General features: G+C 44.6%; 5 protein-coding genes across 11 annotated transcripts; 4 read left to right on the forward strand and 1 right to left on the reverse strand.

Moving 5' to 3' along the window:
• The first annotated feature begins 67 nt into the window (after positions 1-67).
• LOC125764178 (activating signal cointegrator 1 complex subunit 2) lies at positions 68-2,919 on the forward strand. 2 transcript variants are annotated; one of them, XM_049428115.1, is made up of 5 exons: positions 68-339; positions 401-478; positions 543-700; positions 776-1,166; positions 1,231-2,919. In XM_049428115.1, exons 1-5 carry the CDS (start codon positions 322-324, stop codon positions 2,689-2,691), a joined length of 2,106 nt encoding a protein of 701 aa, XP_049284072.1. In that variant the 5' UTR covers positions 68-321; the 3' UTR covers positions 2,692-2,919. The 2 variants fall into 2 exon arrangements, with proteins under 2 accessions (XP_049284072.1, XP_049284083.1); XM_049428126.1 differs by having other exon boundaries at positions 404-478.
• Positions 2,920-3,095: 176 nt separating this feature from the next.
• On the forward strand, positions 3,096-9,311 carry LOC125764100 (putative vitellogenin receptor). Its single transcript, XM_049427958.1, has 4 exons — positions 3,096-3,381; positions 3,479-3,664; positions 3,830-5,335; positions 5,413-9,311. Exons 1-4 carry the CDS (start codon positions 3,321-3,323, stop codon positions 9,201-9,203), a joined length of 5,544 nt encoding a protein of 1,847 aa, XP_049283915.1. The 5' UTR covers positions 3,096-3,320; the 3' UTR covers positions 9,204-9,311.
• A 118-nt stretch (positions 9,312-9,429) lies between these two features.
• Positions 9,430-13,107, forward strand: LOC125764132 (regulator of telomere elongation helicase 1 homolog). Its single transcript, XM_049428036.1, has 4 exons — positions 9,430-10,138; positions 10,199-11,068; positions 11,127-12,882; positions 12,960-13,107. The coding sequence occupies exons 1-4, from the start codon at positions 9,941-9,943 to the stop codon at positions 13,067-13,069; spliced, it is 2,934 nt and encodes a 977-aa protein (XP_049283993.1). The 5' UTR covers positions 9,430-9,940; the 3' UTR covers positions 13,070-13,107.
• Positions 13,108-13,563: 456 nt separating this feature from the next.
• Positions 13,564-16,852, reverse strand: LOC125764244 (T-complex protein 11-like protein 1). Of its 2 annotated transcripts, none has more exons than XM_049428256.1 (3): positions 16,742-16,852; positions 15,559-15,634; positions 13,564-15,459 (listed from the first exon to the last, which is right to left on the reverse strand). In XM_049428256.1, exons 2-3 carry the CDS (start codon positions 15,573-15,575, stop codon positions 13,965-13,967), a joined length of 1,512 nt encoding a protein of 503 aa, XP_049284213.1. In that variant the 5' UTR covers positions 15,576-15,634; positions 16,742-16,852; the 3' UTR covers positions 13,564-13,964. The 2 variants fall into 2 exon arrangements, with proteins under 2 accessions (XP_049284213.1, XP_049284222.1); XM_049428265.1 differs by lacking the exon at positions 16,742-16,852 and adding an exon at positions 15,892-16,126.
• A 1,696-nt stretch (positions 16,853-18,548) lies between these two features.
• Positions 18,549-24,662, forward strand: LOC125764109 (integrator complex subunit 6). Of its 5 annotated transcripts, none has more exons than XM_049428010.1 (5): positions 18,962-19,191; positions 19,254-19,456; positions 19,601-19,739; positions 19,871-24,422; positions 24,522-24,662. In XM_049428010.1, exons 4-5 carry the CDS (start codon positions 19,987-19,989, stop codon positions 24,526-24,528), a joined length of 4,443 nt encoding a protein of 1,480 aa, XP_049283967.1. In that variant the 5' UTR covers positions 18,962-19,191; positions 19,254-19,456; positions 19,601-19,739; positions 19,871-19,986; the 3' UTR covers positions 24,529-24,662. The 5 variants fall into 5 exon arrangements, with proteins under 5 accessions (XP_049283928.1, XP_049283947.1, XP_049283967.1 ...); XM_049428001.1 differs by having other exon boundaries at positions 19,280-19,456; XM_049427971.1 differs by lacking the exons at positions 18,962-19,191; positions 19,254-19,456 and adding an exon at positions 18,549-18,652.
• Positions 24,663-25,198: the final 536 nt, after the last annotated feature.

Here is a 25,198-nt window from a genome sequence, read left to right on the forward strand (position 1 = left end):
TAGCTACATTTGTAAACAATTGCAACAGCTGTTATGTTTAATTTTTTTTTATAAAAGAATAATATAAATGCATAAAAAACTGATCTTTTTGTATAATAATTCATCAAAGCTGGAAAATGAATTCATTTCTGCTATCATTTCCCTACGTAGTTAAAGAATCTAGTTATGTCACTACAAATGGGCACATAGTGCTCATTGAAATTAACATGTGCCAAAGAGAAAAAAAACATTCATCAAAAGACACGGAGGCGTTTTCAGTAAAGGTTTAATTAATGCGTTTATAAATAAAAAAGGAAAACACAAAACAGTATATTCCAAGTCATGGCCAACAGCAACACGGTAACGTAATGTTTTGCTTTAAAAAAGTGTGCTTACGATACTAACTGAATGTTTCTATTAGAAGGATTCCGGGATTCCTTTGAATACACTGATGATAACTCACTCGGAAGATGGTATACAGCGTAAGATTGCGGCTCTGGTGAGATATTATTACTTGCAAATTGTGTAAATTTCCGTTAATGATGTCCTTCATTCTGTTTTAGCACGCCACCTGGAAAGACACACGATGCTTTACAAAGTACATGGCTTTCCTAGTGAATGGCCAAGAATGTGTAAGCGATGCGGTTCTAGAGCAATGGGCAAACGAAACGGAATGGTTTATTAAAGATATGAAACATCTGTTAAAGCTAGAGTACCACAAGTAAGTTTCCGTAGTTGCACTTAATCGCATTACCATCTAACTGTAAATGATGCATTTCGTGCGTTTGCTTTTCAGATTCTGGTCCACTATCGTGTACAACACAACTACCCTCGAGAGTATCGTATCGTTCATGCAAAATGCTTTACCGTTCTATCTGGTGCCGGTATTAAAATCGATGGATAATGAACGAATCTTACCCTTGTACACATCTGCCCACGCACTCGTGTTCAAGGTAATCTTCCGTTTAACTACTTTACGAGAAAGCGACACATGCTGGATGGAGCCGGAATTTTACGGCAAGCTTGTGTACAAACATTTCATCATTACCGTACCGTTCCTGTTTGATTTAATATCAATCTATAGTCGAGATAATATTGAAGAAATTTCTCGCATAATTGAATTCGTGTTGAATCTTCAACCAAAGTACATTCAGGATTTAAAGCAGGGTTTAAGCTACTTGTTGAATGTAAGTATGAGTACGATAATTTGTGATTTGCGTTGTTAATAAAAGTGTAATCAATATGTTACAGGCATTTACCATCATTCAAACTCGTTGCGAATCGGAACTATCGGAGGCAAACACTACAGAATCGACGCTGAATGATTTAACATTGTACGCGCAGGATTGTAGCAGCGTGCTGGTGCAACTCATAACGATTTCCAGCACAATTCGACAGCTATGTTCCGAGCTAAACGTCGAATTTGCCATTAGCAACTTTTACGATAACGTTATAATAGTGCTGTACCGCAATATTCAGGAGGTTAACAAGAATTCGCAATACTTAAACAATCTGAATGATATGCGTGTTGAACTGATAGAAACGTTTCGTTCGATACTATGCGTGCAATTAAACAAAATACTGGAAAACTCTGATGATGGTTTGCTGGCTGCAGATAAGTTTATCAGCATCCTAACGGAGTGCCTTGCAAACAATGTATTTGTTAGAGATTATAAAAATCTTTATGACATTGAGGACGATTTGGCAATTGTACAGTTAGGTTACAAGTCAGTGGATCAAGTAAAGTATGATTTCATACAGAACGCGTACGCCAAAGACAGTGACGTGAAAGGAGACCTTGCACATGCCGTGATAAACTCAGAACAGGAAACTGATCAAGGGCTTACAGTGAATGCAGAGCAGCTAGATATGGAGCAAAGAATCGAACAGAATGTGCAGCACATAATGGAACTATTGCCTCATCTAAAAGCGGCGCAAATTCGCAAAGTAGTCTGCTCTTATGATAACGTTGAGGAAGCTGTAAGTGTATTGCTGGAACAGGAAATTCCAGATTCGGAATCACAACCGGCTGCAGGGCAAGAAGAGCAGCATATTCCGAATGATCCTTTGGACGAGTTTTACCTTCGTACAGGCATTGATCGGTTAAACATTTACGACGGCGATGAGTTTGACGTGATGGTGCATGATAAGGTGAAAGGAGTCATTAAGAAAGGAAAGGGCATGCCGGGACAGCCAAAGTCACTGAATGCATTGCTCGACGACAAAAGCCACATACAGCAAGTGCGCCATATTTACCGAAAGTTTGATCTTATCGCAGAAAATGACGTGGACGACGATGAGTATGACGATTCGTTCGAGGCCATTGCCGACAGTGAATCGCGCCATGTGAAGCTGTCCAAGCAGGCACGAAACACGTTCGTCAACGAGGTACTCGATAATGAAAGTGAGAGCGAAAACGAAAGTGAGGAAGAGCAGGAAACGAACCAAAATCCCGCACTTGCGTTCTGCGAAAATCCCGAACTGGCCCGTAAACGTTACGAGGAAAGGCAAAATAGCAAATACCATCGGCATGGTAGTGCAGCAACCGGCTCGAAGGATGGGGATGTGCGTGGTAAACCGAAAGGCCAGGGACAGGATAGTAAGGTGCTGCTAAATCGAAGACATAAGAACGAGAACAAATCAGTAAGCGGCAATCATAATCGAAAGCAAGGTGCTAGTTATAAGCGAAGCCGTGGTATGTTGCCATCTTAGGTTTCCAAACTGCACTGTAAAGTAGTTCAAATGTTTGTAATATTTCTTCAGTAATAGTTCTTTACATTATTAAAACCATTTCAATTGAAGTATGTTTTTTTTGGAAATGATCACAAAAGAATTATATCCATGAATAACAAATTGTGTACAGTTACTGCTTAGAATTCATTAAGTTCATTAAGCAAAATACATAAAATTTAGAATTGATAATATACAAAAGATTGAGAATATTAGGCACCATAGATCATTTTTGTAAATTAAAATTTAATTTAAATTTTGTTTATATTTGTTTTGTAAATGTAAATACAGAATAATCGATCAATACCCGATCGTTTCGGTAAGAAAAAAAATGTTGACTCCATCTTGGATCAGAAAATCGATATTCCCTTCCGTACCGTAGATTGTAGTAGAAACAAAAGATCGATTAGTTCTGTTCCAGCAGCCGCTCCTTTCTGTCGTCCGTTGTTTTGTGGATCGTTTGTGAGTGTTGCTTAATTTTGTCTCTTATTAGTTTTGTTCAATTGTACAGTGTTACAAATCCGAAAGAATGTGCTAACGGGGTTACGCAAATTAGCACAAGTTTGTCGAATATTAGCTGGCTAGCTGGCTGGTTCAAGCTAGCTTAAAAGATGAGATCGATGCCTCCAAAAAACGAGGTTATGGTATACCGTACAGGTATCCTTAGTATGAGTAAGTTCTACAGAGCAGCACGTGTTTCCGACGTGAAGAAAATGGAGGCGGGCTTTTGTACGGCTTGTGATATGGCTCTTGGTTTTACTTTCTACAGATACGAGAATGTTAGTAATACTCTTCATGCTTATAATGCATGTAGAGCACGCAGTGCTGGAAAAGAACCCATCCAAATCATGCAATTCACACGAATTTCAATGCGAAAATGGATCATGCATACCGCTCGCGGGGCATTGCAACGATATTCAGGACTGTGCCGATGGAAGCGATGAATCTGGATGTGGTAAGTAGCTCTTAGTACATCCTTAATTGACACGTGAAGTTTAATCTTCTTTTGAGACAATCCTTGATCATTACTTATGTACTCAAAAGAAAATGGTTAGAATTGTTGGAAAGGAGAAAGAAAAGTAACAACCATGTTTCAATGTACCTTTGTGCTTTGCAACAGATTATTTCCTCTGCAAAGCGCCGTTCTGGTATCGTTGTAAGCACGAGAGTACCTGCATCAGTGCATCTAGCCGGTGTGATAAACAAAAAGACTGTCTGGGAGGAGACGACGAGGAAAACTGTGATAACTACGAAGTACCGCACAAAGCGCCACAGTGCAGCAAGTCGGAGTTTACCTGCACGGATAAAGCTTGCATCCCGGCAGATCTGGTGTGTGACGGTACGCAGCACTGTTTGGATGGTTCCGATGAAACGATTGGGTGTATCGATATATCGGCGAAATGTAAAGGATTCCTGTGCCATAACAAGCATTGTCTCAAATCCAGCAGCTGGGTATGTGACGGTGTTGATGACTGTGGAGATGGATCGGATGAAGAGCACTGCCTGAACTCCTGCACGCTGGAGCATGGGAAATTCGAGTGTCACAATAATCACACCTGCATCGATGTCGCGCAGGTGTGTAACGGTGCGGACGATTGTGGTGATGGTAGTGACGAGAGTCCCAACTGTAAGTCTGAGGCATGCAAGGTGCTTAAATGTGCTCCACAAACTTGCAAAGTGATGCCGGACGGTAAGGCGGTATGTTTGTGTGGAGTTGGCTTTCAGTTCGATAGCACCACTGGGAAGTGTCAGGATGTGAACGAATGCGAACGATACGGGCTATGTTCGCAGGGATGTATCAATACACCCGGGTCCTTCCGGTGTACGTGTATTGAGAAGTTTGAGCTAATGCGCGATGGTCGAACGTGTGAGCTGTCGTCCGGTACTGAGGCGTTGATGCTGTACACCACCCAGAAAGCCGTTGGCGCAATGTACCTTACGTCCATGCATCAGTATTACGTTGCGAAGGATCTGTCGCAGGTAATTGGTGTATCGTACGACGGCAGTCACGTCTATTGGACCGATATATCGCATAAAACGGAATCGATCGAGCGCTCGCTGGAGGATGGCAGTGATCGGCAACAGTTACTTACGGCGGGACTTATTTCACCAGAAGATTTAGTACTAGATTGGCTCACAGGTAACATCTACTTTAGTGACAGTGGTCAAATGCATATTGCCGTCTGTTCGAGCGATGGTTACCACTGCAAGGCAATCATACAGGATCAGCTCCACAAACCTCGAGGACTAGCATTACTGCCCCAAAACGGTACCATATTCTTCAGCGATTGGGGAAACAATGCGATGATCGGCAAGGCACGGATGGATGGTAGCGAACAGACGGTAGTGGTCGGTACCGGCATTCACTGGCCGAATGGATTAACGCTCGACTGGCCAAACGATCGGTTGTATTGGATCGATGCGAAGCTGAAACGGATCGAAAGCATGCACTTTGACGGAACCGATCGTGTGGTGGTACTGTCCGATGTCCTAAAGCATCCATTCTCGATTGCCGTGTTTAACGATCGCTTGTATTGGTCCGACTGGGACACAAAAAGTATACAATCGTGTGATAAATTTACCGGCAAGATGCGCCAAACACTCGTGCGCGATCGTATGATATTCGGTAAGTGATCCTGATTGCCTGTCTGATGTTAGTAACAGTTTTAACTCCTTTTTTTTTGGTATATTTGGTCATTTTAGATGTTCACGTATATCACTCCAGCATACAGCCGAAGGTGAAGCATGCGTGCCTGAATCATACCTGCTCACATCTCTGCCTGCTAACGTCTAATGCCACCTACGCCTGTGCCTGTCCGCAAGGGATGGAGTTGCATCGCGATAAGCATAGCTGCGTGAATGTGGCCAAACGGCAAGATATTTTACTGGGCATCGGTAACTATCTCGTCACGTTGAAACATCATCCGTTCGGGCGCCATGAAACGGGGCGAGGCGAACAGCTGATCCCTACTATCAGCAGGATGGCATTCAACAGTCTTAACGGTGAGGTGTTTATCGCGGACAACAACCGGAAAGCCATCTACACGGTGGAGCTTGAGTCACTCCGCACCAAGCGTATCGTTTCGGACGGCATCGGAATGATCTCAGCACTGGCTTTCGACTACCTAAGCAACACGCTGTACTGGTCGGATGCGAAATGGTCCACTATTGTGATATATAGTTTGCAGACTCAACATCGATCTATCATTCAGCACTACCTAGGTGACGATGCGCCGGTGGCGCTCGCACTCATACCGGAGATTGGCAAAATGTTTATCGCGCTGCGCTCATCCAGCGGACATACGCACATCGACCGGCAGGATATGACGGGACGCGGACCGCACACGCATGTGATCGAGGACAAGCTTGGTAGCAATGGTACGATCAGCTTTGCGGTGGATCATGATCTGCGTGCCATCTTCTGGAGCGACATGGGTACGAACCGGATCGAAATTACCAGCTACGAGGGTGATACACGGCATCTGTTTCGTGAGTATCTGCGTCAACCGGTATCGCTGGCAATTATTGGCAACGAGCTGTTCTGGACGTGCTACGGTTCGCAGCGATTGTACTGGTCGGATAAGCATAATGTCGGTGCGACGAAGCGTATTATCGTCCAGCAGCCACCAAACATGACTCTCCCGGAGATGATACCGATCGCTGCAACACAACCAACGAAACGACACGATCACCCGTGCATGAAGAGTAATGGCGGCTGTTCGCATATCTGCGTCGCCGGCGGTCTGTACACAGGTGCGTGCGTATGTCCCACAGGCATGGTGTTTAATTCCTCCCTCAACAAAGTATGCATCGATGCAGCTGATTGCGAATTTCGGTGCGAATCGGGTGAATGTTTGAAGCTGAAGATGCGCTGCAATGGCCATATCGACTGTAAGGATCAATCCGACGAGCAGAACTGTGATCCGGGCAAGGCGCGTATTTCGGCGAGCTGCAAGTGGAACGAATTCCGCTGCACGGACGGTAGTAAATGCATCCCGACGAGAAAGCGCTGTGACAAGCGGCACGATTGTGGCGATTTGTCGGATGAAGCGAACTGCGACGGTTATGAGCGGTACACGAAATGTAGCGAGTATCAGTTTACTTGTGCGAATGGTTTGTGTATCGACGCCACTGGTCGGTGTGATGGCGCACTGGACTGTGTGGATGGTTCGGACGAAGTAGGCTGTACGCAGTTGTCGAACAAACATGATGAAGCAGTCACCTGTTCGTCGGTTATGTTCCGTTGCAACAATGGGCAGTGTATACCGGCAAGCTGGGAGTGTGACGGAAGTCCAGATTGTCACGATGCTTCCGATGAGCATGAAACCTGTCATCCTACCGGGAAGGAGTGCCCAACAGGCTATTTCCGGTGTGCGCTTGGTTTTTGCATCAAGCAGTCAGTATTGTGCGATGGTAACGATGACTGTGGAGATGGTTCAGATGAGGAGAACTGCCATGTTGACGGTACACGGGATGGACAGTGCAAGGAAGAGGACTACACAAACTCTACGGTGTTTCATTGCAGTAAGTCGAACACCTGTCTGGATATCGCCGTACGTTGCAATGGGTCTGCCGAGTGTCCTCATGGTGAGGATGAAGCAGGTTGTTCAAACTGTGGCATACGTGATTTCCAGTGCAATGATGGCCAATGCATCCGTTTGGAGTGGCGCTGCGATAAGGACATTGACTGTAACGATGGTTCGGACGAGGTGAACTGTACAAGCAGTATGCGAACGCCCGACAGCTTACATACGACCGGTTGCAGTAAGGATTCGTTCGAGTGTAAAGCAGGGGAGTGCATTAAAATGGCTTTACTGTGTGACGGTAAGCGGGATTGTTCGAATGGACACGATGAGGAAGGTAACTGTCCTTCCGCTTGTCTTGGTGGATTGGGGCCATGCGCACAAATATGTCAGAAATCACCGAGCGGTTCCATCTGCGACTGTTTGGATGGATACCGGTTGGCGGGAGATAAAAAAAATTGCGTAGAAGTGAACGAATGTGAAACGGGTGAACCGTGCGGTCAGATCTGTACCAACATCAAGGGTTCCTACCGATGCTCCTGTCACGAAGGATTTATGCTCCGACCGGACAAAACGTCTTGCAAAGCGATCGGTAAGCCACAGTACGTCCTGTACACGAAGTATGATCAAGTGCGGAAGCTTACCGTGAATCCACCGCAAATCGAAACGTTACTGCAGGCGAACGATAGTCGCATCACCACGATGGATATGGACATTCGGCAGGAGAAGCTTTACTTTGCGACGGAGAACAGTGGCGCACTGTACGAGCTAAATCTGAAGACGAACGCCACGAATGTGCTGACGAGTGTTGGCCAGCCGGACAAAATAACCGTCGACTGGATAGCAGCGAACGTGTACTTCGTCGATATTGGCGAACCATCGATCAAAGTGTGCAACTTCGGGCGTGAAGCTTGCGCCCGTATTATATCCTTTACGCAGCGCAACTTCGTGAAGGCACTCGCAATCGATCCGGTAAACAAGTACATGTTTTACTCGCTGCTGTACTCCTGGATCTTTCAGGTGCCGCATTCAATCGTATTTCGTGCCAAGCTTGATGGTACGCTACAGGAAGTCGTTACCAAACAGCCGGGTTTAATTTCCGCAGTCGCTGTAGATCCGCAGAGCCAGCTGCTTTACTACACCGAGCTTAGCGGTAACAGGCTGTGCCGTGTCAACTACTATGGACTGCATCAAAAAGTGCTCGTCAGTGATCAACCGCAGAGTATAAACCATCCGCTGCAGATAAGTGTTTTTGAAAATCATGCACTTATTATCAATCGGGCATCAGCAACAGTGGGGCAGTGTCAACTATTTGCCGGATATAAGTGTGATCGTTTCAACGTGAATGTACCACCATCCAAACAAGTACTGCTGGTTCAGGAATCTCGGCAACCGATGGTGCAGAATGTGTGCGATAGGAAATTGATCAACTGTACCCATCTATGCATACCGAAGGATGCTAAGGGTCGGTGCGTTTGCGAAAATGGACTCGAAATACGCGAAGGAGATAGATGCCCCGAGCTTAAGGATAAAAGTCGAGCGATGAAACCATACCGCCTGACACCGCCAGAGCACTCCAAGACAGCAAGCGAAAGTACACACGGGGATGAAGAGAACAGCTTCATGAGTAGTTTACTACATTTTATCTTATACGCCTTACTAATAGTGGCAGTATGTGGTATAGGGTTTTATGTTTACTGGCAGCGTTTCAGCAATAAGTTCGATATTGGTATACATTTCAATAACACAGAGCTAAGCACGATGGACATTTCGGAAGTTGAACTATACAAGACTGGATCCAATATACTTACCTTCCACGCGAATCCGTCGAGTAGTAACGATGTCGATGGTGACGCAGGTTGCCAGGAAGGATACGAAAACGATACTTATACACAGAACAGTACCATCAGTGCCTCTGATGTTGCATATTACAATTGTGATGATGATTTGAATGAACGATTGATAGTGTAAAAAAAAACTGGCGCGAACAAAGGTTGTTTTAACCTTTCGAAAGCTTAAGTTGAAGTTAGCTTCGACAACACAAACAGTAATAAATATTGAATTTATTTGATTAGAGAACTAATGTTAATGTATTCCGTAGCGAAAGAAATCAAACATCCTGCATCCTCTCGATCCTAATAGTAACATTTAGCCTTTTCCACACACGCACTTCATTGTTCAAGGAAAACGACTGTGAATAGACATTCCAAGAAGAATAAAATCCGTTCAAAAACAACTGGCGCACATTTGACTTTTTTGGTCCTATTTTGACGGCACGGCGTTCATTCTCTCGGTCAAAATAAAAACAAAAAAAAGAGAAATAAAATAAACTTTTGTATCGTTTAATCGATTTTAACATGGTTTAACAAATTAACTCTATAAAAATTTAATTATTTTTAAATATATTTTACCATTTGAAAAAAAAGCCCTTTCCCTACTTGTTTCGGCTTTTCATGCGAGCGGAACATTGCATGCTGATTGTACATAATGCCGTATGTCAAACTGTCACTAAAAAGAGCGCGACTCGTAAAAAGGGATTCTGTTTGTTGTGGTGATGTAGATCGCAGTTTTAAACAGTTATTCTTCAAAACTCGCTTACCAACAGCTCATGTTAGCTTAAAGCAGTGTGTTTTTTAAAGTTAAACCTAGTTAAGAAAAACTTATTCGTGTGGTGCAAATAAGCAAACCCGCAGACGGGTAGCAAAACCATGCCGGAATACATGATCAACGGTGTGCCGGTGAATTTTCCGTTTGAACCGTACCAGTTGCAAAAGAATTACATGGCCAAAGTGATTGAGTGTCTGCAGAACAAAAGTAATGGCGTCCTGGAATCTCCCACCGGAACTGGTAAAACTCTTAGCCTACTATGTTCTTCCCTAGCATGGTTGCTTCACATGAAAGCTAAGGTTAGCATACAGGAAAATACCTGTAAAAGTGGGTTCGGTAACATTTGTTTAATATTTTAGATGTCCCAGCAAGCACAGTTGCGTGCCGAAACGATCGATACACTTCACCTGCCAGAGCTGAGCAATGCGAAAAATAATAATCTTACCCCGGAACAGGCACTTGCATTAAGGGAACAGCATATGAATGCGAAGGTGAAAATAATCTACGCATCCCGGACACATTCTCAGCTGTCGCAAGCGATGCAGGAGCTGAAAAACACTAGCTATCTTTTCATACGCACGGTTATACTCGGTTCCCGTGATCAGCTCTGTATACACGGTGAGATTTCCAAGCAGGAAAACAACTCCATTAAGACAATGCTGTGTCGGGAGGAGGTTAAATCGCGTAACTGCTCTTTCTACAATCGTGTAGAATATGCGAAGGATCGGTCGGAGGTTACCTCCGTGCCAGTGCTGGATATAGAAGATCTCATCACGGTCGGTCGGAAAATGAAAGCCTGCCCGTATTATCTGTCGAAGGAGTTGGTAGAACAGGCGGATGTCGTTTTTATGCCGTACAACTATTTGCTGGATCCGAAGGCACGTAAAGCGAACGGGCTAACGTTGCAAAACAGTGTCATCATACTGGACGAAGCACACAATGTGGAGAAAATGTGCGAAGAAAATGGTTCCGGACGGATACGGTCGTCCGATATTGCGGTAGCGATCGAGGATACGTCCTCCGTCATGAAGGTGTTGATGGATTCCGGTGGAGCTGCCAGCACTATCGACGGTGAAAAGCAGCTCGACTTTACACTGGACGATTTAGTGCTGCTAAAAGAAATTTTACTAAACGTGGAAAAAGCGGTAGATGATATGCCGATAATGTTCTCACAGGGTGGTACGACACATCCGGGCACTTACATATTTGATTTGTTGGAGAAGGCAAACGTAAGTATTTTGGATGGCAATCTACTCTTTCCATTTAATTCCTTCCCGCGTTTCACAGATAAAATTCGGCAACGTTAATGTGATTTTGCAAGTGCTTAACTCAACGATCACGTACATCACTACCGCTATGGCGAACAATTTCGTACGCCGCGGTGCTGGTTTACAGTCGCTGGTCGATTTTCTCGAGGTGGTGTACGCCGGCAATGGTCCGGAGTATCGGCAGGCGATCGAAAAATGCTTCCGTGTGCACGTTGACTTTGAGGAAACAAATCAATCGGTCAAGGGTAACGTCAAACGTGCGGATGGTTGGACGGCAACGAAACAAAACGTTAAAACACCGGCAAAACCCAACTCAAAGGTGATCAATTTTTGGTGCTTCAATCCTGGTTTCGGTATGAAGCAGCTGTTAGATAGCGGGGCACGAAGCATTATACTGACGAGCGGTACACTGGCACCACTGAAACCGCTTATCAGCGAGCTTAATATGCCGGTTGCGGTCAGTTTGGAGAATCCGCACATAATCGACCCAAGCCAAGTGTACGTGAAGGTAATAACGCACGGTCCGGATCGGGTAGAGTTGAACTCGAGCTTCAAGAATCGTTCCAACCCCGAGTACATATCGTCACTCGGTCGAACAGCACTGTCCCTGTGTCCGATCATACCGGGCGGATTGCTTATCTTTTTCCCTTCCTACCCACTGCTAAACAAATGCACCGAAGAGTGGCAGGCAAGCGGCATTTGGGCGCAAATTAATCGTATCAAACCGATTTTCGTAGAACCCCGCACCAAGGATTCGTTCGTGACGACGATGACGGAGTATTATGCGAAGGTGCGCGATCCGGAAAGCCGTGGTGCAATCTTTATGGCGGTATGCCGCGGCAAAGTGTCGGAAGGGTTAGATTTTGCCGACGCAAATGGCCGGGCGGTCATGATCACGGGGCTCCCCTTTCCACCGCTAAAGGACGCTCGGGTCGTACTGAAAAAGCAATACCTCGATACGAACCGTACGCGCGAAAATGAACTCATCACCGGTAACGATTGGTACTCGTTGGAAGCGTCCCGTGCCGTAAATCAGGCAATCGGGCGCGTTATACGGCACAAGCATGATTTCGGTGCAATCCTTCTGTGTGATTCACGGTTTCAGAACCCACGGCAACAGTCGCAGCTATCCGCGTGGATACATAGCCACCTGCGGGAAGAGCGTAATGCACCCAACTTCGGTACGGTCGTCGGTGAAATGGCGCGCTTTTTCCGCAACATGGCAAAGTTTGACGTGCCGGCCAGGGTGCGGGAATTGGGTACGATAAAGGTGGAAGGTGAGGAACGTGAGAAGCTCTCGATGGACGAAAAAAAGTTCCACATAAACGGCAACGATCCTTCAGCCAGCAGCAGCAGCAGCGGGCTGGTAACGCTGTACAAACGCGAACGAAAGGACGACAATGAAGTGCTCACATCAGCGACAGCATTCTCCGACATGGAGCTAGTGGCACGAAAAAAACGTAAAATAGTGCTCATACCGCAAAAATTTGTCAAATCCGAACCGCTGTCCGCGGTGGAGAATGAAACCACCCCGGTGAAGCGCGAAGTGGAGGTGGTGAGCGATGAAGAACAGACCGCGGAACAGCAGGGAGAGCGAATTGCGCCGGAAAATAGGGTGGATTTTCTGCGTGAGGTTAAAGGTTCTCTAGACGCGACAAACTACAAGCTGTTCCTGCAAGCGCTGGCCCGGTACAACCGGGATAGTGATTTTCCAGTTTTTATAGAGCAAATGATTATCTGCTTTAAAGCACCGCCATTGCTGTATCTGTTGAAAGGTAAGTTCCATTGTGATGAAAATGTAATGAATACGTCCTAATTGTCTCTTTCTTTATTTTTCTATTAATTTTTCTAGCGATGCGAAGATTTGTTAAACTAGAACACAAATTACAGTTCGATACAAGGATGGAGCAAATAATGTCTCGGCCAAATCAGACGCCAAGCAGTTTGAGAGATTTTATGTAGGGAAAAAAGCAAAATATTATTCATTATGAAACTCGTCAGTATTTGTTTCTAGTTTGTTGTGTTTATGCTGAGAAACAATTGCAAACCATGCAATTACGAAGGGATTTAATTTTCTAATTATGAAACTGTGAAATCCGTTGTAAATGGATCCGAATGATTTATTTCAAACCTTTTTCTTTCTTTCCTATGCAGTCAATAGCCTTAATGCTTCTTTTGTAAAATAGTTTTTAAAAAGAAAAAAATATATTAAAAAAAACTGTTAAGGTAACTAAGTAAAACAATAAGCGTTATTATTCGTTGGTAAAGTTGCAAATACTGCCACCTCGTTACCATGGTTACCGCTCCATGGCTACCCGTTCATAAGTTTAATCCGTCAAGACGCGTACGGCGGAAAACAAAATGGCAGAACGAATGTTAAATATTTTCCGCCATTTTATCCGATCAACGTTTTCATCACATTCTTTCCTTTTTTAGTATTAAGGAAACATTTCCCCTTTTTTTAGTATTAAACGCATCGTTTATTTATATTCATGTACGGGTATGATCACAACAGTTTCTTCCGCATTCAGATACATTACATCACATCTAGCCGAAGTTGATATTCAAACAATTAGTAATACTTACAAAGGAAACGGGTGTGTTAACGAACCAAGGGCAGTGCGGACTAGTACACTGCAATAGATGTAATTTTTTGTTTATTATTGAAATCCATGCAACGTGAGAACTAAACTAAAGCGAAACGAACAAAAATATTTTATTGTACATTTAGTCTCCGTTCTATTCGCTTTCCTGTATCGTAACGCATCCGTCTATCTGCTCATTGTTAAAGACAAAAAAAAGGTATATATTAGGCGGGGAAAGTATACGCGTATAAGGTAACTAAATACGAAATTAGTTAACAATCCTGCATCGATTGGATGTAAAAGTTGCCATATACCTCGAAGTTGTGCAACACGATACGTTTAAACAGTCCGGCAACCTCCACCGTTGCCGCACGATAGTCGTAAAAGCTTACAGGGAAGGGTACGTGATCTTCTTTCTCGGCCATTACTAGTGCCTTCATGTAGAGCATCAGCTTGCGCCAGATGACGCTGTACACTGACATGCTGTCGTCAATGCTAAGAATTTGTGTCTTCAGTGCGAGCTTCGTACTATCGGCAACGGAGCCACCCTTCGGTTGGGTTGACGGATCGGAAATGCTAACGTGCACCTGCACCCAAAGGTTTTCCAGCAAATCCTTCAGTGCGGTTTTGCCCGGATAGTCCATGCTCAGTATGATCAGCTTGCTGGCCAGATCGGCACGTGCCGGATGATGGGCCAGGGTCGGTACGGCCGCACACGTCAGCTGCATAATGGTGGCACACGTACTCATACGTAAGGCGGTCTCCTTCACCTGCACCATGCGCTCTTGGTCGAGCTTGAGCAGCTCCGGAAAGGGATGGTTCTTTCCCGGCTGGAGAAATTCTTGGTACGCATCGATGTAATAATCCGGCATCTGCACGTCATTCAGACGGATTGTGCGCATCTCCGAACGGACGGAGGGGCCACCACCAGCCGCTTCGTCGGTATCCGATGCGGAAACATTGTCCGCATTTGCTGGATTGTTGCGCTTCAACCACTCCACAGTGTTTGGGAAGTTATTGCCACAGATAGTCTGCAGCTCGACAAACTTCTTCCGCTCATACTCTACCGAATAACGCACAAACTGGGTACGGGTCGAAGCAAGCACAAAGTTTGCCATATCAAGCTTCATTTTATCCAACACCTCCATTATGCCGCGCAGTTGTGTGATTGGTTCGGGTTCCCGCTTCAGCGCCGCAATCTCAGAATCGCGCGCCGGACAGCAAGCCATACCCATGATTTTGATAATAAACTGCGCGTTGTATTCCAGCACGGCACTGCCATGCTCGTCTGCCAGCTGGCGAATGTTGGTTTCATCCAGCACCGACAAGATGGCGTTCAGCGCACGGTCATTGTTGCCGCGCAGCAATGATTTGAACGTTTCCTTGATGTCCAGCAGCAGCTGGATCACCATTTTGTAGCACGGTGGGCTTTGTGACAGCTCGTCGCGCAGTAAATTCCAGTACGCATCCTTCATCGTTTTCTGCACCATGTGGATAGCCATTTCTGGTTGTGTTGGTTTTAGCTTAAACTTTTCATTTATAGCAATCTCGTGCACCAGCGCCATATCCTCGAGCGAACGTTCCAAATCGGACAGCTGTACAAACTTTTCCGGCTCATTATCCGTGGCTGGCATTAGGAAACCAATCACTTTCGCATTGTCATTGCTAAGGCTGGCGTTTTCCATCAGCTTCGCTAGTAAATCCATGATCTGCTTTTTGTTGTCCTGCCCGGTGGGAAGATCTTCCTTCTTCATGCGGGCATCGCGACTACAAGAAAATGGAAATAATTTTTTTTTATTCACACATTTAAAAGTATGCACGAGGTTGTTTCATATTCAAATGCATTTCAAGCACGACTATGCTTACCCGGTATTGTCAGGCATTTTTGCGTAGCAGACAAAACAGCCCTTCGTGTTGAATGTCTTTCGCAGATGCTTTATTCCTAAAAAGATAAATACAAAATTGTTTTTAGAATATTATACGAAAACACACAAACACAGTTTTTATTTTTTTTACAATTGTATGATTACGATTCCAACCGTTTGATCTGACGTTTGAATTTCGGTGCTATGTAAAAACTAATTTAATATGTAAGTAAGGCAACGGCATTCGTAAAACACACGCAACATGCAAGTGTGTCGAAAACAAAACAAAAAAACAACTAAAAACTGCATTTATTTTACCAATTACATAACTTACAGCTCCCGAGATTCGAGTTCGTCCACCAAAAACTTTACTGTGCTGCAACCCCATCCGTTACATTAAAGCGCCTACTTCGCTTTGATTTGCTTTACTGGTAGAAGGGGGGTGTTGCAATTATGAGCCGTTGCGGAGATTACAACATCGAAAGTGGTTTATTTTTAAAATGTTACATTGTTGAACCATCCAAGTGAGAAAATATATTCGCCAGTTTAGCTTTTTAAAACACGAAAACACCTAGCGTAATGTTAAATGAATGTTGGTAAATTTGCTAATATTGCTTTTGTTACTAGTGGACCGACTCGTACGCGAAGACAAATTTGCGTTTCCATGGGAACGAGTTGAGACAATGGAACAACTTCCAATCGCTACAACACCTCGTACTTGACTTATTTCCGTAAAAGGAATCTAGGAAGGAGAATCAAACACTTTTGCGTGTTTTTTTTTAAATGCTTTTTTGGTCAATGGTTGAAATTAAAGAATATCGTATAAAAGGCTACAAATGATTTGAACAATTTATAAAGCAATTGAAAAAATGGATTTTTTTTTATTAATTTTAATTTTTTTTACGTGCTTTTCCAGCACAAACATGGTGTATTTCTAATAATGCGTATTTAGCTGCGCAACACAATAACAAAACGAGAGCAATGCACAAAATTTCGAAGGGTGACTGGCCACAGCTGAGAAAAACATGAATTACACATTAGCACGGGATGTTTGAGGTGAAACGTTTAGTTTTAGTTAGCAGCTGAAACGATTGTACACATCGGCTAAGGTGGTAAATTCCCTTCCCAGGTCGCTATGGTTTATTGTAGCAAACAAAGACTCGTCTTGCAGATTACTTTCTTACCCAGCTGAACACTAGATGTTGTTTTGCACACACACGCACACCCTTCACCACTACAAGTCTTTCTCGGTCAAGCGATTGTTTGCAACTAACACCATGAATGGTTCCGTCCCTTCCTTATATACAGTGGAAGAGGTCGCGGTTTCGCGGAGTGGAAAAATTGACATTTCATGTTTGAAAGCTTTTTGCCCAAGGTGTTTAAAATGTAGTGAGATGAAAATTTTTATTATTACTACAGTAGAGCGCCGATTATCCGGGTACCTTTTATCCGGCTGTTCCATTATCCGTGCAGCTCGGAAAAGACAGTTCTAAAGGCGAATTGACATATTAACTACAAAACCCAAGCTACAAGCTCCAACAAGAGCTCTTAAATGTATATTAACGATAAAGAGTGGAACGATGGAAGAGTGGAAGAGTGGAACATTATACACAAAACACTAATATTTATCAATAAAATGTGTTGTGCCTATTATCCGTGATATTCGCTTATCCGGCAAGGGCTGAGTCCCGGTGAGCACGGGTAACCGGCGCTCCATTGTAATTAATGTATAATTAATTAATAAAAAACGAAGGTGAAAAGAATTTAAATACAATTTGGGGAAAAAATGTGAAGAAAACATTCTGGAATATAATATTGTAAAGAAATTAATCAAAAAAAGTTTGCCAAACAAAATTGAGGTGGTCTATGAAAAATGTTTGTCAAACCGATTTTGAGCTGTCAAATTTAAAGCTTTCTGTTGTTTACAAAATGATTCGAAGGAAAATCGAACGATTGTACTATTAAAAGTATAAAGAAGACTGTTCAATCTAATTACAATCTATTCTGGAGGTTTCTACGGATATTTTTGATTCGATAGCACTAGTTGTAACACAACGGCAATGAAAAACAAAACTATTCATTCCAGAGCTTTCGTATAATTGAAGCAAGACGTAACCAAGGTGATGAAATTAGGTGCGACAAAAAGTTTGTCAAACAAATTTTCGTCAAACAAATTATTTTGTTTGGCGTAGTTTGGTAAACAGAAATTTGAGAGTTTCCCATACGATTAAACGTTAAAAGTTTGGCAAACTTTTTGATAGACCAGACGGTTATCGAACATCGAAATCACATTTTGAATATAATGAAGGGTCGACCCTTTACTGCCACCTGAGGCTTTGGCCGTATGTTCGATACAACTTTACACGCACACACCTACAAAAGCCTCACGCACACTGTTTACTGTTCGAAAGTTTTGTCTCGTAATAAGCTTGCCCACCCCGCACGTGGAGGGCGAATTTCTCGGAAACCGAACAAAGTATGCTGTGCGTCATAGTATGTGTGCGAGCATAGAGTTGTAACCAAATACGGCATATGATTAGAAGTCGGGCTCGAATACCGGAATATTATCTACCGTTTAAATGTAAAATTGAATGAAATTGGTTGAATTTAGCTACTTATGTATAGTAGGTGTAACAAGCAGTATTTTTGGTTATTTATTTACTTTTAACTAACAACTTTTAATAAACATCTAATTCAAATTTGGAAGCACATTGGCGCCTATTTAAAAAATCGTTGGAAACCTCAAATTGAATAAAAATAACAATGAAAATGAAAATTACATCTAACACAAATGTGTTTTAGGATAAGAGGTTTATCTAATCATCATTTAAGGATTCAATAAACAATGACAATGACTTCCGAATGTCCAGTTTAAAAAGTATTTATTTTCACTCGAACTATGATGCGTTAGTCGAGCAGTTTGTGGAGGGGGCCCGCGCTCTGCTGCAGCTATCAAAAAAACCCGATTCAAGCACTTTGACCGGGCAACATTTTGACACGTACCGAGAAACGCGTAACTTTGGCGTGTGAATAGCTGGCGGACGAAGCAATGAGTCGCGAACATCGCATACAATAATATGGCTGAGCAAAAACGGGTAAGTCGATACGTGCACGGTTGTTGCGCGATCAGCGTTTTGCCACGCTTTCCCGTCATTGTTTCATTCATGACAGCGTACTAACGTAAGCGGGGTAAAAGTTTTCATTGTTGTAAAATTTTGTGATCAAAAATCCTCCAGCACAGTGTCACGAGAGGAGGCAATATTTGTTCTCACCTTTAAATCGGGCCCGTTCACGCATACAACCGCACCTGTACAGATGTTGCCGTTCGCACGCATACACGCACACACAACAAGAGTACAGTGGGCCATCTATTGCTCTTGATTATACGAAAACGGTACGGATTTGCGCACTCCCATAGGCATATGCAGTTTCACCCATGAGGGAATCATAGCCACCGTGTAAATTTCCACCTGGTTTTTGGTGGTTTCATACAATTATTGACAAACTCGCATTGGTGTTTGTGTCCTGTGCATAGCGCAAGGGGATGGGTTTCTTGTGGTTTCTCTGTGAAGCGATCGTTAATGTTTATTGCAAAAAATAGAGTGATGTTTCACTCGGGGCGTTCGTACTTCTGGTATGTTCAATGTGTGGTCTCAACAAGTTGTGATGTGATGCTGTTAATACTTGTATTTTAAGTTGTGACTTTCTTCCAACTCTATCAGATTTGCTTGTGTAAATGTTAGCTGAAGGTGAAGGATGTATACATTCAAGTTTGAATGATGTGGACGTTCATAGCGTACGCGATGAAATCTGGCCAGTCATTTAACTCGTCCCGTAAATGACTGGGAATCGAAAGGTGTTCCAGTTTAGCTTTCTCAACTAAACACTAAAGATTAAAGGTGAACCATTTTTCCTCACATGGCCTTCAGGGATGAGGTTGTAGATAGTAACTTTTATGTTGCAACTATTCAATAATAATCAAGCATTAGAATAATTTTCGTTAAAGAAAACCATTCTCCAATGTTTTCCCTCTCTTCGCATAGAGATGCTCTGCTTACTAATAGTCGAAGAAATCAACAATCAACACAATCAATTCGCCGCTCAACGACGCGTTCAGAAACGAGTGTAAAGTCCCTTGCCCTGGCCTGATAGAAGAAAAAGCATCTTGAAGAAAATAAAACGGTTTGTTTGACATAGTATAGATGACTGACTTGCAGCCGCTGTTTAGATGAAATCTATCAAATAAAACTAAATTATCCTTTTTCTCTTTTACCAACCTCTGCACCAACACCTAACAACAAACCTACAAAAAGGCTTCCGAGCAAACGATTGTGGTCGGCTTTCAATGAAGCGGCATGTCGTCCAGTTTCCACCTTCAACAAACGATTGCTGAGCATCACTGGTGGACTGTTTGTGGAACGCGTTAAACATGACGATTATTGTGTTCCTTGTCGATACCTCCGCCTCCATGTGCCAGCGGGCACTGGTGAACGGTGTGCAGAAGACTTACCTAGACATCGCGAAAGGTGCCGTCGAAACGTTCCTCAAGTTTCGCCAACGGTCGCAGGACTGTATGGGCGATCGGTACATGCTACTAACGTTCGAAGATCCACCGAACAACGTGAAGGCGGGCTGGAAGGAAAATCACGCCACGTTCATGAACGAGTTAAAGAACTTGCAAAGCAACGGGCTAACGTCGATGGGTGAAGCGTTAAAGAATGCGTTTGATTTGCTAAATCTAAACCGCATGCAATCCGGCATAGATACATACGGACAGGGCCGGTGTCCGTTCTACCTGGAACCGTCCGTTATAATCGTGCTAACGGACGGTGGGAAATACGCGTTCCGTAACGGTGTACACCAGGAGATTATACTTCCACTGCACGCCCAGATGCCCGGTACGAAACTAACGAAGGAACCATTTCGTTGGGATCAACGCCTGTTCTCGCTCGTGCTGCGTATGCCCGGCAATCGAGTGGAGGAACGTGCGGACGGCAAGGTCCCACACGACGATTCAATGATCGAAAAAATGTGCGAAGTGACAGGCGGTCGATCATACAAAATAAAGTCACATTACGTATTGAATCAGTGTATCGAAAGTTTAGTACAGAAAGTCCAACCGGGCGTTGTGATACACTTCGATCAGCTGATCTCAAACAACGGTGACAGCAGTACGGCGGATTTACAGTTTCAGTCGACCAAGCGTATGATTTACGTGCCGAAGCAGCACCCGTCGCAGAAAACCTTCCCGGTGGGGTACTGGCCCATCCCGGAACCGTATTGGCCGGATCCGAAACTAACGAATTTGCCACCGCGCGATGCACATCCGAAGATCAAGATCATTTCACCGAGTTGTGATGAACCTCAGGTACTGCGGAACTTTCCGATCGACAAGTACGAGCTCGAGGCTAGCCCACTAACGCTGCAGATACTGTCGAAGAAGGAATCGAACAAAGTGTGGCCATTGATCGTGTCGACCGGTATGCAGGGTGAGATGCCATTTGGATATCTAAAACCGAACAGTACCGTACCGATCGTGCATCTGTACGTCCTGCCGTACAACTACCAAATGCTGCTCCCGCTTATCAACGATCTGTTTCACAAGTTTAATCTAAATCCACCGAACGATTGGGTGTACAAATTTACCAACTACGTCAAAACGATCCCGCAATATTATTGTCCCTTTCTGCGGCGTGCACTAGCGACCACACCGAACGTGCCCTACCAGCTGGTGCAGTACATACTGCCGGAAAATCTGGACAGCTACCTGTGTCCGGCCGTGGCCAACTATCTGAAGCAGATGAAAAATACGGCCAAACTCGATCAGGAAAATCTATGTCTACGCGTGCTGAAGCAACTAAAGCAACCGAAACCGGCATACCATCAGCTCGAGACAGCGAAGCTGTGCGGCACCCAACAGATGAAGCGTGACATCGTCACGCATCCGATGCTGAAGGATACATTCACCAAAATGCACATGGAAATAGCAAACTTCGACAGCTACACGATCGTCGTACCGTCCATCATACAGACGGCGGCGACGAAAAACTATCGCAATCCGTACGACATTCCGCGCCGGGACCTGATCGATGAAATAGCACGGATGAGGGAAAACTTCTTCCATCTGCCAACGAGCGGTATTAATGTATTCACGAAAGATTCCGGCCACTGTTTGCCGATCTCGGACATGGGCAACTATCAGGAGTATTTGAAAAACAAGGAAACGCCGCTGCGCGAGCTGGAACCGACGAACGTGCGGCAGCACATGTTCGGCAATCCGTACAAGAAGGACAAAAACATGGTTATGGTGGATGAGGCAGATTTGAACGATCTCGCACCGATGAAGGCGAGCGGTGTACCGGGACCACATCCGAGCAGTCACATGAAGAAAAGCATGGAGCAGAGTACGGTGACGCGCATGAGCCGGAAACGGAAGGCGGGTCCGATACGGAAGGATTATGTGTTCAAACGTTCCGCGATGGATATGGCCAGCAGTACGTCCGGTTCGCTCAGTGGGGATGATGTAAATATGAGTGAGCTGTTAACCGATGATGAGAGCTGTTCCGAGTTTAGCAGCGGTAGCGATATCGAGGAGGATAATGAAGGCTGTTTGGTAATGGCACTAGATGCACCGGAAGAATTGAACGAAACGAATGGGCTTGGTACGATGCAGAATTATCCGTTGCTTCTAGACATGGCTGGTACAGGTGGAGGTTCGTTGGAATCAGTCCGCTCGCCGGCGGAATCGATCACCGCTACCAGTCCGAACAAACAATCCGAAAAGGTTGAATTTGGCAGTGGTTCTACGCCACCCAATCCAAGTATAACGTGCCGTGTGCAGTTGGTGTCGATTGCTAGTGAGGATGTGGCGGCAGTTTCGATCGGTGAGGTAAAGGTAATACATTGTGCGGAATCGCCCGGCAACGATGATACTCAATCCGTCGGTGAGAAAGAGCAGCAACGTTCGGATGAACCAATAGCGTCGTCACCATTATCATCCTCCTCCTCCTCCTCTTCCGCTTCGAAAAAGCAAACGCATGAACAAATCGATTCATTGGGACCACTGGTGCGTCCGGAAGCGAACGTGATAGAATCAGACGACGGTGGACAACGGCAACAATCACAAACGAAGAAAGGCACGTTACAGCAGCATGCGGAAAGAAGCGCGACGGAGCAAAGCAATTATGATTCGGAACGAATCGATGCGGCAAAGCAGGACGGCACGGAAAAGGCAGAATCGAACGTACGGCCAGAAGAACAAACCATACAGCTGGAGGTTCGATTGGATCCAACAGACGGTGGTGGTGGTGTTGGTGTTGGTAGGAAACAGCACATCGAGCTTAATGAACAAATCGAATGTAAAACGGAACCCTCTGATCAAGCAGCGAAAGATATTAAGACAGCAAGTCCCGCTTCGTTGCCGAAAGGTTTAACAGCAGAAGAGCAGCTGTCGCTAGCGAATGTTCCATCGCGCCAGGAAGGTGTGAAGGAAGATGATTATCTAGAAACGAATCACGACGCGGGCGATGAAACAAATGCGAAGGAAAGCGAGCAAAGTACAAAGGGAAGAATACAATCGGATAATACGAGTACGTTAGCGGAAGAATCCGATCGTGGCGTAACGATGGCGGTAGATTACGAGACAGATGTACAACCGACCGGTCAGGAAGCGGTACGCAAAAGTCCGGAAACAAAGCAACCGAGTCAAGGCATTCAATCGACGGAGCCTGCAAAGTCCGAACAAGTTCGTGATTTAGAGCATAATTTAGGTGAAATACATATTCAGCAACAATCGACATTAGCAGAGGAGCATACCCTGCCAACTTGGAAACCACTGCAACAGCAGCAGCAGCAGCAGCATGATCAGCGTTCACGCCACGCTTTAGTTTCCCAGTGGGGTCACGACACTAACAATGGTATGACGGACGTACTGAAGACGTCCAAGCAGCAACCGCATGATCAAAGGGGCACACCACGCCATCCGGCGGTGTCACAATGGGGTCTCGATGCCGATAGTGATATGACGGATGTAATGAAAATTTCCAACATCCTCAAAACCTGTCACAATGGTGGAGATAATGACCGTGACAAGGATAGCCACTTTGAGGAGAGTTCCGTGGAACGGTCCAACAATGCGAACAGCAGTACGGCGACACAGGACGGCACAAAACCATCACGCCCGGTCGGAGGTTCTGCGTCCGAGGCGGAACCGGTCATGGTACTGGCGAACGGGCTCGTATCGGCCGCGATGAATGGTGGCGACAGCATGGTACAGCCAACGCTCAACTGGGATTACAACTTTGCCCTTTACTCCTGCGTCGAGGACGAACAAGAGCTGGAACAGATTGAGGAGATGAATCTGAAGACGCGCTCGATCGTGTTCCGTGACATTAGGCGACCGGGGCGCGACTACACGCAACTGCTAAAGCATCTCGAGCTCGTCCAGGGTAGCCGTATGACGCAGAAGCACTTCGTCGATATGTGCGTACACGAGGCGCGTCGTTTCCGGCGCCATCGGATGGTGGAATGCATACAGGAATGGTGGGCCCAGCACACCGGACGATCAGTACCGGGCATTGTAAAACGGACGCGCGCAAAACAGGAAGGTGGCGGGGCCAACTCCTTCTACATCTACGGTAATAACGATGGGCTAGAGGACGAACAGGAACACGCACTAACGCCGGACAATCTGTACTTTGTGAACGATACCGGTGCGTCGGTTTACAGCAGTGAAACGTTCCGCAGCACCACACCACCAAGTGCAACGTATCTGAACAACAGCATCGGTAGCGCATACGGGACCACCGACTTTAGTCACAATAATCATCACTTTGCTGAGGTGGTGCATGTATCGTACCCAAACTCGTAGGTTTATCTGCTGCAGGCGTTAACCCTGTTTTAATTTGCTTATTTTATTATAGTTTTCTTCTTTCTATTTTTTTTTCCTCTTGTCAATATCGATAGTATATAACCCATGTATAACAGCCTAAGTCAACAGTTAATGATCCCCGAGGGAGGCATCCTGTTAAGCAAATTGTAAAATTTTTAATTATTAATAATACATCTTTACGTTTTAAAAAGCAGGCATGTGTCTCAAAGCATTAAGACCCGCGAGTCGCTTTCAATCAGACCGGTAAAGAAATAGCGAGATCCTTAGTCTGTTGTTTGAGCGTAGTAAAAACCAGATTGTACATTTCCAAAAACAAAGAAAAAAGGACGTTGACATGTAGGTGCATAGTTTTTCTTTTCATTTCACTTTGTTTTTTTTCCCCTTTCTATTCGTTCAGATTCAGTTCTTAACCAAGGTCGGCCATACCTTTTTTTCTCGCAGATAGGTAGATAGCCCCCTCTCCCCCCTCTTTACGTCTAGAATTTGTTCCAGCCGATAGTTGATTGCAGATTGCGCGTGTTGTAAAGCCGTGTGTGATCTGCATTACAGAACCGGTCACAAAGCAATATAGAGTAAACAGATTATATATGTTTGGTTTGTGCCCTCCGAATAATGTACGTCCTTTGATTTAGTGTAAAGTTATTTGTTTACCATTTTTCTCATTGTAAAGCTGTATGAAGGTCCGTAGGAATACGTAATTAACAAAAACAACAAAAAAAATAGACCAGGAATTAATCTATGATATAATATT

The sequence above is a fragment of the Anopheles funestus genome, chromosome X (assembly GCF_943734845.2).
Source record: "Anopheles funestus chromosome X, idAnoFuneDA-416_04, whole genome shotgun sequence".
Lineage (NCBI taxonomy): Eukaryota > Metazoa > Arthropoda > Insecta > Diptera > Culicidae > Anopheles > Anopheles funestus.